This window comes from Podarcis bocagei, assembly GCF_964188305.1.
Source record: "Podarcis bocagei genome assembly, chromosome: 2".
Lineage (NCBI taxonomy): Eukaryota > Metazoa > Chordata > Lepidosauria > Squamata > Lacertidae > Podarcis > Podarcis bocagei.
Window position 1 is genome coordinate 81,152,091 of NC_138126.1, and position 17,693 is coordinate 81,169,783.

At 43.9% G+C, this 17,693-nt stretch overlaps 1 protein-coding gene across 5 annotated transcripts in view; it reads right to left on the bottom strand.

The window, feature by feature from the left end:
- Window positions 1-7,437: 7,437 nt before the first annotated feature.
- SH3PXD2B (SH3 and PX domains 2B) overlaps window positions 7,438-17,693 on the bottom strand; it is a 129,938-nt gene continuing 119,682 nt past the window's right edge. For all 5 annotated transcript variants that reach the window (XM_081178393.1, XM_081178394.1, XM_081178391.1 and 2 more), the window contains 3 exons: window positions 17,175-17,224; window positions 15,435-15,560; window positions 7,438-13,633 (listed from right to left, as the gene is read on the bottom strand). In XM_081178393.1, coding sequence (XP_081034519.1) covers window positions 12,095-13,633; window positions 15,435-15,560; window positions 17,175-17,224 — 1,715 coding nt within the window. In that variant the 3' untranslated portion in view covers window positions 7,438-12,094. The remainder of the gene's footprint in view (window positions 13,634-15,434; window positions 15,561-17,174; window positions 17,225-17,693) is intronic.

Sequence of the window (17,693 nt, forward strand, 5' to 3'; positions counted from 1 at the left end):
CACAAGATGATTCCAGGTTGTTGCATCCACCTTAAAGAGTGGGTCTTTGCATTTCTTGACCTCCACAATCAGCTTTTGCTGGTGTCAGCTTCTGACCCTGTTGTGCATGTTAATGATGGACAGCTGAAAAGTTTAGGGGGCAGAGGAGATGTGATGCTTGAATTGAGAAAGGGAGCAGATTTAACTTGGGCTACTAGTTGCACAATAATATGTTAAAAAGCAGAGAGAAAGGGCAAAGCCACTCAGCTGATTGCAATTATTTAATCACCTGCTAAGTTAATTGCCATTGTTGGCACTGCCGTCAAGCTCTGTGCACAAAAGGCAGATCCTCCAAAAGTTATTTTTCACCATGCAGCTGTCTTGCTATTTGCCGTTAATACTTCATAGAGATACTTGTGTAAAGCAAAACTTCTTACCTCCTTATTATGAAGCTGAGTCAAGCCAGCAACATGGAAGGGGCTGCCCACTTACTGACATGTGTTCCAAGGGGGTCTTTCCGCTCACTCTATTTCAGGTGCTGCTAGTTGCGCATGACCACAGTGCCAGATGTTTGCCGGGGACAAGGCATGAATATATTCCTAGCATCTCAATTCCATCCTCAATTCCATCCTGCTTACCTAAGATGCCACTGAGGGACATAACTATGAATCACAGAGTTAATTTGAATGAAATTTATTTGTCGCAGCTGCCATCACTGCAGCTAGAGTTAAGCTCTGGAGAAGCTTACCAGAAAGAAGTCAACAAATTTACACTTTTGCAGAGATGTAATTCTAAGGAAGGGTGACAATTTTTGTAGTCAGTGGGTTTGCTGATCAGTACTGATCACTACCTCCCATTCTACTCCCAACTCCCTGGGTAACTTGGGGTTGGATTGTTCCCATCCCCTTTTTGGTGTCATAGCAAAGCACCCCCTGGGCATTGCCCTTAGATACCTTTGGGCTAGAACTAGTTTCCAAACAGAAGCCTATACACCACATACACCTGGCAGTAAGTCCCATTAGTCTCAACGGAGCTGACTTCTGCATTGACAAGTTGTGCTACAAGCGATCTTGGAAAGGTGTGCCTTTTTACTTTACTAGCTTCCAACTGCAATGGTATTTTGAAAAGAAATTTGTAGACCTATGATAGTTCAAAATAAGTGGAGGAAAGGACATGTGGTGTTTAATCTTTTCTGTTGGGAACAGACTGCCCAAAAGGAGCAGCATCTGACATGGGCTTTATTAGGCAGAGTTAAGTCCACAGCATAAGTGTTGCTGTGAAGCAAGCTGGGGAAGCAGCGTTAATGGACATGCAGCTTTACTTATTCCAGTCTCACAAGGAATTCTCAAACTCTGACAGACAACTTTTAGGAAGTAGAGGCTATTTAGCAACTTGTTCTTGCTATTGCTTTTGTTGTTTCGTTTTGAGAAAAGTATCTGTTCAGAAGATCTGTTTGTGCCTTATAAGGTGTCTGTGCACTTTTTATCCTTTTTAATGCTACTTTTAAAAATGGAGAGAGAAAAAGACCCTAATAGATGGTTGGTAGTTTTTATAGAATTTTATGTGTTCACCAAGAACTTTGCTCTTTTTTTATATTGGAGTGAAAATTTTATGTTTTAATTGAAACTTTGCTGCCGTCCTCCTCCCCATCTCCTCTTTGTATAAAAGCTTTTTAAAAAGTTTTGAGATTTCTGAAACTTCTTGATATTTTTCTGGTTCATGACAGTGATCTGTATATCACATTCTCAAACAAGCCAGATTTTAATCTCTCTGTAATAGAACTTTCAATGCAGATTCTTTGGGGAGGGAAGTTTGCACTTCTCTACATGTTAATACTCTCTAGCATTGTGATCTGTAGTGTGTGTGTATGTTTTTTATTTTGTTCTGTTTTACATTAATATAAAATTTTACCTGTTTTATGAAACAAATAAAATGTTGGCTTGTAAAATATTCCCACCGGCCTGAAGTGGAAAAAATGGTAAAAAGCAGAGAGCATGTCTGTTATAGGCTTTAGAAGCAGCTCCTTGCAACCTGAAACTTCTTTGATGGCTCTTGCCCAGACCTTTCACCTTCAATAAACAGGGATTTGCTGCTTAAGTTTGCCTGCACCTGTAGTACCCTTTGTTGCCTGTGGTAAAAATCCAATCTATATGCAGGACTACCACTGGTCCTGTTGTTAAGGTGACTTGTTAAAATTTGGGGTGAAAATGAGAACAAATCAAAAGATCAATAGGCCAGCATTCAGATGACCATGCCTCATGACTTTTGCCTGTTTATGTGAGCTGTGGTTAAACCAGGAAGCCACAAATGAAACAGTTTACCATTTTTGTCCAAACTGAAACAATATGGTTACCTGCTTTAGACCAACCCAGCATCTGGGTTGAAGCTGATTTGAGATTCTTGATGTTTAGGAGACTTCCTAGTTTAACCACAGCTCGCACAAAGCTCGCACAAATCCATAGAGATTCAATGGGCTCATTCATATCAGATCACTGTAAATTTTGCAAAGAAGTCAATGATCAACTTGTCAAGTGGTGTTCATAGTTTGAATTACATTCTGTGAAAGGGCCTCTCTCTGCACACTAAGGTAATTTTGACCATGAATTACATACCAACTATAGAAACTAACCGTAAGTATAAGAGTGACAGGTTTCCTTATGTCTTTACAAGCCTATGTTACTAGGCTAAGCGTTGCAAATAAAAGCTTTTTTTTCAGAATGAGGGATTGTTGTGGATCTGCATACACAACCATCTGTTTTTGAACGAAATGGGATATGAATGACACACAGTAGTCTGCTAATAAACTGACTACTGGGAAATGTACACAGGCTGTACCTGAGAAGGGTGATAAGCAAAATGTTGGCTAGTGTTCAATATCAGAAATTTGAGAAGCAACCCATACTGCTTAGTGTTGCCAATGCAGAGTAAACCTCTTTTTCACTCTACTCTCACACACAAAGGTGTTATGTGCAAAGCCAGTATGGAAAATTAGCAGAAGTTAGCCCCAAAAGGGGATCAACTTAATCCAACATATCCTCCACAAACTCAATGTTTATTTACCATGTCCACTATGAGAGCTGAAAAGGCTATTCTGGTTCCACCACTGCAAAGTACACTAATAAGAGTGACTTTACCACTTGTATCACTACACTCTGCTCCTGCGCAAGAGTCCTAACTCCTCTACATATGACACAGACAGTGGGGCCACAGACACTAACGATATCAGAATGCAAGACAGCTAAATGGATAGTTCAGGGGTTTCCAAGACAGCTTGCCTTTTTTTTCTTTTTTTAAAAAAGAGAAGCTATCAATTCAGCATCTTTCAACTCTAAAAGGAGTCATGGTCCCTTGCCTACCTGTAGCTGTTGGCAAATCCTCCCAGGCTTATGTTAAGCTAGGTTGTCACATCATTTTCCATTTCACTGTAGATAATTTGACAGATTCTAATGCTTGTGACATGGAAGGAAGGCAAGAGGCCCTGGAAGGTTGCAAAAACCATACAGCAGAGACAACTCCCAAACCTTTTTCACTTGACATTCAGTCACTTCAGTAACTGGGCACTGTCTCTTTGCATTAGCATATTTCTTGCAAAGAGTGAAGATACCAAGACTTAACTGTAACACCTTAGGCTAACCAATTACCTGAAGGTGCAAAAGGTTTTTAATTGATATTACTTTTCTGTCCTTCAGTTAATAAGTAATATTTATTTATTTAATAAAATTATATACCACTTGGTTGTAATAAAACCTCTAGGCAGTTTCCAAGAAACACTAAAGTTATCAATAAAAAGCAGTTAAAAACAACTGAAAAGTCAGCAGACAAAAAACATGTCAACATTTAAGCAACCCTATCAGGACACGTAAACAATGTTTTAATCAGGCCCTGAAAGCAGGATACCATCTTAGATGGTAATATCAGAGGAGATTGCTCATAAGAATGTAACACGAGTTATGTGTACACTTGTGCTGCCTTATATCCCATTAACTGAAGCATAGAATTGCTACTCACATGGTCACCTCTGCCAAAATGAATTTTCACAAATTCGCCATGCTGTCTATTACTGGGTTTACACACTTTTCAGACATTAAGCTAATCATGGAAGGCTTCCACTTTAAGAGCAGTTATGTGTGGAAACAAGTGAGACATGCGACTTGGACTTCCTGTACATATTTCAACAACTCTTGGGAGCAAATAAAAGACCAATGATGGGCAAGCAACCAGAAAAAGTGTGTCTCTCTGCCACAACTAATGCAATTGAGAACACGGCTTGAAAAGCACAATACTTCCATCATTTCCATCCCAATGTGCTGCTGCTCATTTAGGTGGTCCTTCCAGGTCTTAGTTTCTCAGAGAGGGAGAAACAAACAAACAATGGAAGTAAATCATCTAAAACCACTTCTAATGCAACCTGCTTGGTTATTTGGACACAAGCATGGCAGTTAATGATGTCTGGAAATGGTGGATGCATTTGAATTTCAGTTTAATCATTATAACAGGTCAAAGTCCCAAGTTGCTGCCAAGAACCTTCTCTTTATCAGGGCTCCAGGGAATTCTGGGTGTGGTGTAATCTGCTCCATGTGCCTCTCCATTGGGAAGGAAGCCAGTGTTGAGACTTGATGGGTTTTTGGGTTATTAAAACCGTAAGGTTGGCTGCCACCCACAGTGCAGCTTGGACTACAGTGAACAGAACACAATGGCTCCCCATCAGTCAATTCAAGCCCAAGATGCTTCCTTGCCATGTGCTTTGCTGTCTGTCAAGCCCAAGCACAATTTAGGAACAAGGCAAAAGTGAGAGACATTCAACCAAGTAAAATTTGCAACTGAAGTGCTAAGACAACTGAAGGTGGGGGTTGGTATGGGAAGCCATCCTGCAGTCAGTTGATAATACTAGCCCTCTGGTCTTCACCGTGACTTTCACCTCATATACTACAATAAGAAGCCTTTATCTCCTACAATATAACATGGGTCTGGGCTGCCAAATGCCAAGTAGCACTGCCATTCCTTTGGCTCCTAACAGCACAAGGGCAGGGTTGTTGAGAGTCAGGCACCCCATACGTAATTATAACCAAGCCTTAAGGCACATGCAAAACTACTCAGCTTTCTGCATTTCCATTTCTGCTATGTTGCTTCTGAGTAATTTATCAGGGACTAACTGAAGAGATCAAAGGCAGCAGCTGAAGACCAGAAATTCACTTCCACCGCTGCCTCTAGCTAACAGGTGCTACTCGACAGTTACAAGGCTTAATGCAATGGGGGAAACAAGATTTGGGTAATTGCATTAATAGCACCACATAGTGGTCATTTGAAGCTCAGAACTGCACTAAAGAAGGCTAGAAGCAGGTCATATCATAAGCACAAAGGGGGCTCCTTATCTTTCCCTCCTGGAACTCAAAACAGTTGCTCCTTTCTTACTGTTGGTAAGTCCACAACGTTAGGTCCTGGAGTGATGTGCAAAACAAAGTGATCCCCACTGAATGACTTAACTTCTCTTGGAAGCCGCACAAGCTTTTGATCTGTGCACAAATTTCTAAAGTAGTATATGAGAGACTTAGGGTTTTTTTCAAGCAAGCATGTAATTTAATAGCTCAGCAACAGCAGGTGGACTACTCCATGGGATGGCAAATGTAACAAGCAATATAGCCTAGGAGGATGACTCTGAGGAGCTGGGTGAATAGGCTTAGTACTTACCCCTGAATTCATCTCCCTGTTCTTGAGGTTGGCCTGGAGCAAAGATACTGGATGCCACTGTTGCAGGAACATCTAAACTCCAGCTATAGGCCTTATGACAACCCTCCCTACTGCTTGCCTTCCTGCAAAATGATATTAAGTGGCACAACATTCTTTCTCTGTTCTATACTGCATTGTTTATTGGGCAAATAAACTGGAAAATCTATCTACATACATACACAGGTGTAAGTGAGAAATGCAGCAAAATGTAGAGTTAAGATGCTCCATTCTCTTTTTCTCCCTGTCCCTACCCCAAAGCAGCACATCAACACTCCATGCCCAGTTAGATGCCCCGTCTTCATTGGATGATTCTGAGTTCTACCCCCCCCTCCCACACACAATGGATGGGATTTGCCTAATAAGTACTGTCAGCACAAGTCTTGCATGAGGGCTTCCGTTGGCACACACTGGCTCAGAAGGGACGTTTGCCATAGCACGACATTGAATTCTACCCTATAGCAACCCCCCCCCCCGAAAGGGGTGGGGTATTTTGGCAAACCTTCATATGATCACAGCACTGGCACAATAGATTGACTTGCCATCCCCACCTAGCTGTAGAACCATCCTTGCCCCTCACTGCTGTGCTCTGAGGAAGGGGCCCGGAGTGAGACCTTGAAGCTGAGATAGCCACAGAAATGGCCTCCACCAACACTGATTTGACAATGCCTCACGCTAAGGAAGGACCCTTGCCTCAGAATAAGGAGTGGTGTGCCCATAGTGGCGTATGGCAGGCCACTGATGCTCCAATAAACTGCTGGAGCGCCTCCTGCTGCTTCCCTGCAGCAGCTGCACTCCATGCCTTGGTGTGGGGGAGCAGCCCAGGATAAGCTGAGGACAGCAGCAGGAGCAAGGGACCATTGCAGCTGAGCAGCAACTGCAGACAGGCCAGCAGCTGCCCAGCCACTCTACGCATGGTGGATGGTGTGGTTTGCTACCCCTGATGCTGTACATTGACCCCACATTTTCACTGAACTTCCCAGCATTGTCACCACCCATGGATAATCCCATCCACGTGTACTACGAAGTTAGGAATGTTGTTGCATACTCACCCAGTTTGGACAAACACTTTTGGAGCTCTTTGCAGTCCAGTTGGGATCCTTTGACGCCATCCACGCATGTGACCGCTTCACAATTCCTCGCTGCAGGTAATTTATGAACAAAGAGGACCTTATGGGACACCACAGCTTACTACCTTTCATTGTGAAAACTTTTGGTGAAGGACTTTTTATTTTCGAGCAAGCTTTATAGAACGTTTAACAAACCACTTGTATCCCCATTGCTGCTTGAGCATTCAAACTACTCCAAAAGGTTAAAAGGTTACTGCAACAGGTCTAGCCTTGGCAGAAGCAAGGCCCCCCCCCCCCCCATGTGTGTTTAATAAATTCACACTTGAAATAATGCATTATTCCCATTTCTCTAGCAGGTATAAAATAAAAAAATTCCTTCCAGTAGCACCTTAAAGACCAACTAAGTTAGTTCTTGGTATGAGCTTTCGTGTGCATGCACACTTCTTCAGATACCCTAGCAGGTATGGCAGAGAAGGAAACAGTACAACCTTGGTAAAAACTTAGCTCTGGCAAGATAACACCAAGAGCAAGCAATACTCTTGCTTCTTTTGAGAGACAGATAGAGGCCACTTTCTAGGACTGTGAGTGAGGCCCCTAAGTGAGGCATTTGTTCTGTTAAAACAGCATTTGACACGTCGGATAGACAGAAGGAAAAAAGCAAAAGTGTTGTAACAATTCTGCTTGAAACCAGTCAAGCTCATTTTTTTATTTCTTTTCCTAAAAAAACCCCAACAGCCACCACCCTTTAATGTTGGAAGTATACATGATATTTTACACAGGCTACATCTATCATCCTCAGAAACCCTTCCGCCCACCCCAAATCCCACCCACGGTAAAGTACAGATTAATACAAGTTTACATAATACGAGACATTAAAACAGGCTTCTAATGTTTGCACAGGAAGGCAAGGCCCTTTAGGCAGCCTCCCTCTGCCTCCAACATCCCAGTCAGAGGGCTGCAAAGCTGGCTTTGGTAAGCAAAAGGCTGAATATCCTTTATCCCCGTAGTAAAGTTAGTTACCCTGGGATGTGATTTAGTGAGCTTGGTGGAAGGAAAACACAGTGTGTGACTGTGGGCAAGTTTCACCTATGTGTCACAGGCAACAATTAGAATGATTCCCCCCCCCCCCAATTCAGCATAGGACAGCTTTCCGCAGCCTGTGCCATTCCAGATGTTGTTGGACTACAACTCTCAACTTCCCTGACCACTGACCTTGTTTGCTGGGTCTAATGGGAATTGCAGTCCAACCACTTCTGGAGAGCACTGGTTGTAGGAGGCTGGCCTAGGACAAAGTACTGAGGGAAGGGTTAGCTCACCAATGCTTCTCATGCCCAGCAAGTTAGGTCAGTATTATTGTCTGCATCCTGTGCAATAATAAAAAATGAGGCACAGAGGTGTGTGTGTCATGGGCTGCTTTGAGACACAGCACTCTCAGTCCAGGGCCCCTTCTGTGAAGGTTTTGCCAAGGATAGAGAGGTGTGTGGAAGAAGAGCACTGGGACTCATGAGGAAGCACCTCAAGATCTAGCAAAATGGGAACAAGAAAGGCCCTTGGAACTGAGACTGGGGTGGGTGGGGGAATGAGTCAAGTTGCTTCTCTTCATAGTAATTTATTTTGGTATAAAGCAATCTATTTTGGCATCATGTTGTAGTGTTTACTACCACACACATTTAATCAAACAGAGAAGAGGGGGAAAGCACCTGGGCAGTACATGTTGAGATGACATTACAGGGTTGCAAATGACATCACTAGAGCAGTTATCATAGGTTCAGAGCTGGGAGATGCAAGCACAAAAAGTGAATAATAAAATTTCATCTCCCATATGGCACAAAGGATACCTTGCTTACTGGCCATGCAAAGATGAGTGAGACCTATCTAACAGAGAGATAACAAACATGGTATCTTCCAGATGTTGTCAGACTACAACTCCCATCAACCCTGATCATTGGTTTAGCCGATTTATTAATTAATTTTGGAATACTGATAACTGCTAAATGTTACAAAATACTACAACAGTATACATCAACAAAACAACAACAAAAGTAAAAAAACAGTTTTAAAAAATAAAATACTGCAGTGAACATACAGGTACATTGAGGATAAGGTGATGTCTCAGATACCCTGGTACCAAGTTGTTTAGGGCTTTATACTCTTACCAGTAAAATCTTAAATTTGGTCCTGTAAAGCATTTTGCCATCCAGTGCAGTTCTCTCCAGAAGGCAACCTGGCCATAAGCTGTGACTCCACATTCTGCATCCGTTGCAGCTTCCCAACCAAACACAAGCTCTACACAGAGCACACTGCAGCAATTCCATTGCAAGGGGACCACTGCATGGGCCACTGAAGCTAAGCCAACCCCGTCCGGAAACAGCCATAGCTGGCACACCAGCCAAAACTAGCCAAGCATTCCAAGGTACTGGAGCCTCCAGTGACAACAATGGATCAAGCAGCAATCTCAGACTACATACCTGTCCCTTCAGAGGAAGTGCAACCCCACCCACAGCAGGTAACTGACCTCTGTCCTGGACAGTAGGTGCACACACACACAGGGCCCTGAGTCTTACCAGGATTCAGCTTCAGTTTATCAACCCACCACTGAGTCCAGACACTGGCTCTGGGCTTGCACACCATACCTGACTCAAATGCCAAAGAGAAAGAGTTAGGTGACATCAGTATATCAATGGCAGTTAGCTCCAAATATTCTAATGGTCTCACCCAAAGGCTTCATATAGGCATTAAACAGAACTGGGGACAAGATGATAAGCTTTGGGACCTCTTAACAGAACTGCCGGGAAGCCAACAGGCAATCTTCCAGTGCTACTCTCTGAAACAGGCTCTGAAGGTAGGAACAGACCACTGAAGAACATGCCCCCAGGTCCCATCTCTCAGAGCCAGTCCAAGAACACCATAGCGGATGGTATCAAAAGTCACAGAGATCAAGAAAGAGTAAGATGGTCACACTCCCCCTATCCTTCTCTAGACAATGGTAATTTATCAGGGCAACCAAGGCTGATCTGTCTCCAAACCAAGCCAGAATCCAGACTAGAATGGATCTAGATAATCCACATCCTCAAAGGATGCTTGAAGTTGCTTGAAGCTGGTGATGGGAGTTGTAGCCCAACAACATTTAGGGTACCATGTTGGCTACCGCTGATCTAAGGGATGGACAGAAGAAACACTACAGCACTAAAAGGACAGTACCTGTATCTAAGCTGGGACCAAAGCAACATGTCTTTAGGGAAAATGACATGATGTGAACTTCAAGTGCTGGTTTTCAGAAAGCAAAGTTAGGAGATAGACTCCTAAATCCTCCATTTTTTAAAAAATACCCATTATATAGGAAGATTTATGACAGTATGCAGATTTAACTTAAGCCAGCCTTCCTCGAACTGGTACCCTCCAGGTGTTGAGTTGCATGTTCTCACCACCCCTAACTATTAGCCCTACTGGCTGGGGCTCATATGACGGGGATTGTGGTTCAACATCTGGAAGGCACTAGATTGGGGAAGGTTGGCTTAAGTTAAATCTGCATACTACCTGATTAAAGCAGGTAAGTGGGGTTCAGCCCATGGGAGACCAAACTAGGCAGACTCACACCAATAATACACACATGGGAAATCATTGACCCTCCCTTGGTCAATGCAAACATGATTTTTTTTTTTTTACTGTTAGATCAGCAGTGAATCTATCCAGGTTTATATTTCTGAAAATAAAACCACTGATCCATTGCAGCAATGTAAGTTTGAAAACATCTAAGATTGAGAGCAGGAGGCATTGCTCATCTGGCCTTTTCACACCCTGGAGATGAATACACATACGCATGTATTAAATGAAAGGGGGGCAAAGTATGTGAAGACATATATATTTCTAAACGCACATTTGATATTTCTTTCTCTGATGCCTCATGACCACTGCTCCAAAATATACATATATCGTATTAAGCACATTGTGCTCTGAACCCAGCCCTCCTTCCATGGCATCACAGAGAATTGGAATGGTCCATAGTTAAAGAGGCCAGGATCAGACACATGCCTTCCCACACAGATAAGTCAGAGCAGTTCACACTGCTCCAAAAACTATTGTTTTAGCCTCGCTGCATAACATCCACATTCCCCCGTCTCCACCCTACAAATCAACACATGGGTGAGAAACATGCTTTTTGAAAAGGGTAAGGAATAGAAATGGGTAAGGAATAGATAAAATGGGGAGGGGTACAGCAAAACCTCCATCCCTTGTGAAATCTAGATGCTACTTCCAGGTTGGGAAGCCTTGCAGTATAAATTATTAGCACCCACTGGAGGGCTACCATCCTGGCAGCTGTCATCTACCAGACCTGAGGAATCATGATAGGACAGCACTAGAGATCTGCTTGCGTACAGGCGTGAATGCAGCTGCGCAATCTGTCCCTGAAGAGGCAGCACTTTGTTCTGCTAGCAATCCTCCTGCCAGGAGGTCTTGGGAGTTATTTGAAACCTTACAGCGGAACAATATGGATAACCTAATATAATATCTGCTTTATTTACTAAAGGGAGACTATAATACTGGGAGGGGAGCCTATACAAAGAGGTCAGCACAACAGACATCAAAAGAGGCATTAATGTGGGACCTACAGTGGCAGAAGGATTGCTCAAATATGGGGCAAAAGATACTTATACAAGGCTAGAAAGAATCTCTTAGCAGCTACTTGGACAGGCCTTTCCACCTAGGCATATCCTAGAACATCAAATTACTTATTCAGAGGCATATTAGCATCTGAATAACAGCAAAATGTGGCACATGGTATTTAACAAGGGAACTCAGCACAAACAGTGGCTTTTCAATTTCTCATTTCCATTCATTGGTTAGTGGGACTCACTTCCATTTCCTCACCAAGCTGAAAACAAATCATCTCCCAGGTTTTTACATTCTAACGTGTGTGCAGGCGTTTTGTTTGCTACTGTGTGTTCCAGAACTTGAGACACAATTTTAAAGAACACTTTTTTTATCAGCCAGCCCTGTGAGGGGCAGGTGGACCTAAACCACATGGAGGGTGGGGAAGGGATTAATTGTGTGTGTCTCTGTGAATTAACCTATTAAAAAGTATTTAGGGAATGAGCTGCCAAGAGTAGCAACAGTAGCAAAGCTACACTAATATGATGGCCTGTTTCTCTTGCTATTCTTTCTTGGAAATGACACAAGTTGGAATGTATGGTATCCCAGATACTTAAAAAAATAATAATAGAGCCAGCCTTATGAAAAACTATAAATAAACTAATTAAATATTTTGATACTAAAATGGGGAATGTTGAGCTACTGCTTAATCTGAAGACAAATGGAGGGGCTTATGGCTTTTTTCTGAGATAATTGGAAGGAATCCAGCCTTCCCAACATGGCGCTCCAGCAAGGACCTTGCAGAACCACCAGCCGCTGCTGTTCTTCTCTCGGACTTCAAACAAGGTCCCTTCTTTAAAGCTGCTGGTTTCTTCATCGCCATCAAAATCTGCCACAGCCACATAGAGGGCTTCTCTGGAGATGTCTGAACTGGTGATGGGGACGGATCCTCTCTCCCTCTCCACAGGCTTGGGGATTCCTTTTGGGCCTAGGCCGCTTTTCGCTTTGGCATCATCTTGGCACGGAGCTGGCAGGAAACCTTTGGCTTTTGGTGGAACCAGCATCGGCCTGCCAGGCACAGAGGCAGCTCTCAGTTCAGGCACTTCCCTCTGTGGAGCTTTATTTTCCGGAGAGGGGGCAAACGAAGATGCAGGCGATGGTGTGGAGGCTTTCTTGGGAGGAGGCGGCCTCCTGGGTGGCACTACGGGCCGCTGAGGTGGTTCCCTGGAAGCTGGAAAGCTACCCTTGGAATCGGCCTCACTCAGCTTTGCGGAACCAAAAGGAACTTTGGATGAAGCAGCCTCCTTGAAGACTTGGCTGTCTGGTCTGGATGGAGGCCTCATCTCCACAGCTGGCCTTTCCTGAGACCGGACGGAAGATTCCACAGGAAGTGCGTTGTTACTGAAGGCACTCTCGCCAGCCGTGGGGTCCTGGTCAGAAGGCTTCTCTTGCGCTTTGGCAGGCCTGAGTTTGCTCCTCAGGTTGCAAATGTCTAGCTTGTCATCTCCCTGAGGGGGATCTGTCCTAGGGGCTGCTGCTGGCTTGGGTCTGACCTGAGGCTTTGATTTCAGGAAAGGGTTCGGGGTCCCGAGCTCAGGCTTGTCCTCCGGGGGCTCAACTTTTGGCTTGGCAGGCTTAACAGTGGGCCGAAGGTTCGGCTTCTTCACCTCTTTGGGAGACACCTTGTGCCCACACTCTAGCCCCATTTCGTTTTTCAGCTGGAACAGTTTCCCCTTCTCTGTTTTGAGCTCTGGCTTCCGGTTGTCCCTTGGAGGGACAGCCTGCTTGGGGGGAATCGCAGGCAAAATCATGCCAGGAGGCTTCGGAGGTGGCCTCTGTTCCAACCGCTGCCTTTCTATCAACTCCTCTTCAGATTTAATTATGGATTCCTTCCTCGGAGGGAGGCTCGGCTTCTCTTCGGCGTCCCGATCACAAATCTCCTCGTACCCCACGGAGAGAGATGCATCGCTGCTCTCTGGCAGGGCACCCTTGGAACCCTCCTTTGCTTTCCATTTCCCTGCACTGTCTATGTCATTGGGTGGTGCTTCAGGCAGAGGCCTGGACGGTCCAAAGGCTTCTCCATTAGAGCTGCTCTCTGCCACACTGTCGCCAAGCCGGAGCTGCGCCATTTCATTCGGCAGCGGTGCCAAGAAGTTAGGTCTAGATGCGTTGCTAGTTTTCTTGTACTTGTCAATGAAAGTAGCTGGTGCCCAGCCTTCCTTCTCCTCTATCTGGATGTACCACCAACCACTCAGGTTCTTCTCAATGACCTGCGGAAGGAAAGAGAAACACTATGCCTTAGATCTCTTGCCGCACCAGTTGCTTCAACTGCTCACATCAAAGCTGAGGGGGTTACTTAAGAACAGAAGTGGCTAACCCCCAGCCCAAGGGTGAAGCCATGCCCCAGCAATTTCTTTTCTGCCTCCCTCCCAATTCTAGAAGCAAAGGTGGTGGTGGAGATTAAGGAAGAGCTTCCACTTTCAAAACCATCTTTTTAAATTGCCATGGAGTCTCATTTCAGCCTTGAATCTTTTGGCATTTCCTCTCGTAGTTAAGGAACTGCAGAAAGCTGTAGCTTCCTTGTATTGCTCTTTAAACCTCTTATATTGTCCTAACCTTGGCCCTTCACTCTGCTTAACGGAATCTTCTGTTGCTGAATTTATCTAACTGTCTGAAGGCGAGAATCATTTCACAAAGGGCATTTCATAGGTGTACAAGTTATTTTGTGTTTGTGCACACCTAAAAATGTAATATGTGGATGTCATGCATGCATCAGTTGCAAGAGGAGTCATAGATTGGCTGCAACTCCTTGTTAACACTCAGTAACACAACTGGGCTTGTCTCAGTATGATGTATAAAATGGCTGAGGCCCTTGTGCCATACAAAATATAATCATGTACTTCTAGCTAGTTTGCACTATTAAATGGGAATGACTCTCTTGTACCGGAGCATCCATACATGCATATGTATACAGAGCATCAAAAGTAGCAGACCACCTTTCGAGTCAGCTCTCTTCTCCAAGCAAACGTGGACACACACAGAACAATAATCCAATTGGCCAAGAAAACTACTTGGCCACTAGGTGTCAGCAATGAGCCATAGATGAGGTACCGCCAGCAGGATACTAAACTCCAATTTTTTAAGGCTGATACAGCTAATTAACATCCCCATTTCTAAATGCGCGCGCACACGCACACACACACACACACACACACACACTGTAGCTGTGTGTGTGTTTTTATGGAGCGAATCACTTCAAGATTCTTGAATATAGTGGTTGCATATATAAAATAAATAAAAATATTTTTAAAATGTAATTTTAATTGGGGATGGGGAAAGAAAAAGTGGGAGAGAAATGCAATAAATAAATAAATAGTAAGCTGTATGCAAATATTTTAACCTGATAAGGCAAAAATCTGGCAAAGGAAAATGTGAAAGTTCAGGGTGAGCAGGCAGCTGGAGGAGATCACTGCCTGCATTACCAGAAGTTGAAAGATGGTTGCAGTTTCAGCACACATTCCATTCATGGTGGAGAAGCAGAGAATACCTCCTTTTTATACAAGCAGAGAATACCTCCTTTTTATACTTCCATCTCCCAGTGAAACGGGCTGCTGTGCATGTGTGGAGGGAGGATGTAAAGGTGAGCTGTTCCACACACCTTTTAAAACGGAATACGAACATACCAGTCAGACTAGAACACAGCACACCAGGGAGGATTATCCTTCCTTACTCACCGATATAAGGACAGAAATTTGACCCTAATCCCCAGTGCTTTTTTCTGGGGGCGGATGCAGGAGCACGCATACCCCTAAACAATTTGTAAATCTTTGTACTTTGTCCATTTACTGTATTTATTTTCCCCAATTTGAACTATAAAATGGTGATTTTCTTGAGTCAAAATGAGAGTACTCCTAAACATTTTTTAAGGAAAAAAAGCACTGCTCATCCCTGTCAATCATCAGCATAAAGCAATTGTATCAGACAACTACTGCAAACACAAAGGATTTAGCATGCGGACCCATGGAAAGCCCCAGAGGGCCTGGAGAAGAGCAGGGCAGGATGCAGCCTCACCTCTACTTTCATTCCTGCTTGGAAGCTGATGCCGTCCGGGATAGTAGTCTGGAAGTCAGCAATAGTGTAATACTCCTCTTCCACTTGCGGGGGCACAGGAGGCTTCGGCAGGTTGAGGCCACGGGGCTGTTGCAGAAACAACACACATCAGCCTACTTCTGTCCGAAGACGACAAGGGACAATATACCCCACTGCCCTCCAAGTTAGCCCACAAGGAAGGTAGCATTTGGCTGGCAGGTTCATGTGGTTTCACTGATTTTACAGTTACTGCTGACAAGCTCATCTTTCAAGAGAGGCCACACGGGATTAAAGATGCTGGAGATGTGTAGCAGGTCTGGGCCTGGAAATGAACTTCCAGACGTCATACTGCTTGCCTCGAAGGGGAGGAGAGCCTTAGAAGCTCATGGATTCTTGTGCAGCTCAGATTAAAATTCAGCTCTGTAGAGAAGTATTCCCAGCTTCAGCTCTGCTTTGAATGGCTGCTCCTGGGAAAACTATCGCTGAAGAAGCAAAACGCCCTCACTTTTCCCCAAGGGATCTTCTTACCCTAAGAGATCCCTCTGTGGGGTTTTATTTTCAACTATCTGTAGACTCTTTTATCAGTGAATATAGTCACTTTCTAATACTATGTTATAAAAGGAATGACTTGGAAAATGGGCCAAGTTTGCTTTAAAAAACAAAATCTATTTCAGGAACATCTATACAGACATATCTCAACTGCTGACCCTGCTAGCTGTGTGTGCTCCAGGGCCTCATGGGGAAGGCAACGTTTCCTCGGTCAATCCCTGAACTTGAGGGGAAAGTTGTATGCATAGAGAAACAAATGCATAAAGCTTATAAGCAAAGCTTTCCTTAGTCCATGCTCCCATGACGGATTAAGAATATATACTCTATATGCATGCAGTGTACAGTAGTACCTTGGGTTACATATGCTTCAGGTTACAGACTCCGTTAACCCAGAAATATTACCTCGGGTTAAGAACTTTGCTTCAGGTTGAGAACAGAAATTGTGCTCCGGTGGCACGGCAGCAGTGGGAGGCCCCATTAGCTAAAGCAGTGCTTCAGGTTAAGAACAGTTTCAGGTTAAGAACAGACCTCCGGAACGAGTTAAGTACTTAACCTGAGGTAACACTGTACATTGTCACATATGGTAGGTAAGTAGGCTTATTTCCAGAGCACCTGTGCTATGGAAACTGCCACAACAGAAGTATATTTTGTGGGTGGCTGCTGGCCATAAACACAACAGAAAAGGCCCGTGCAGCTACTTCAAAACAGAATTGTATATACTCATTCGTAAGGCAAGAGTCCCTTGACAGAAGAAAGCAGATCTGGGGGGGGGGGGGTTAAGCCTCACTCCTGCACCAGCTATATAAGGTAGAACCACTGCACATGTGGATCACAAGGAGGAATATTAGGGAAGCTTCTCATGCAATGAATTTTGTGCATGGGTTCAGTTGCACAGGGCATGCATGTAGAAAGAACTATTTCCCCCTTTATATATTGCGGCAATAGCCTGATCCTTACCAGAGCATTATTTTATCACTTCCATATTCATCCATTCATTAAGAAGCAAGTTACATACACGGACATGTTTGCACATGGGAATCTATGCCAAAATGCAAAATGCGGCAAGACAAGCTGTGTCCCTTTCTACCACCACTGGTCTAGCTTATTTTTGTTCTGTGTATTTAATAATGCACCAGAACTCCCCAGCTTAAAGCAACTGGGGGCAATACTTACTATTGTGAGATCTCGACGAGGAGGGGGTCTCTGTCTCATCTTTGGTGATTCTGCCAAGAAAATATTTCATTGTGATTAAAGGATATCAAAACATGCTTCAAAAAGTGATACTTAAGAAGAACTAACAAGACCCCACCAGTCCAGTCTGAGGGGGAAAAGAGCAAGAGGGAAAGAGAGACTGTGTGAGTCCATATATTACAGAGACGGGATGGGTAGGTTCTTCACACACAAACCTACACTAAAATCCTGAACAGCATCCCCCTAGATGCATAATGTTCAAACAATTGCCACCAAGTTTGAGATATGTTTCATTGGAGTAGCAGCGGAAGTAGAATGCAATACAAACACACACTAGAAAGAATTCCAAAATTTACTGTCAGCTTTGCTGAACTGACCTAAATAACCCCAGTTCTTCCAATTATAATTCTCATGAAGCCACAAAACTAAAGAAGAAGAGGAGGAGGAGTTTGGATTTGATATCCTGCTTTATCACTACCTGAAGGAGTCTCAAAGCGGCTA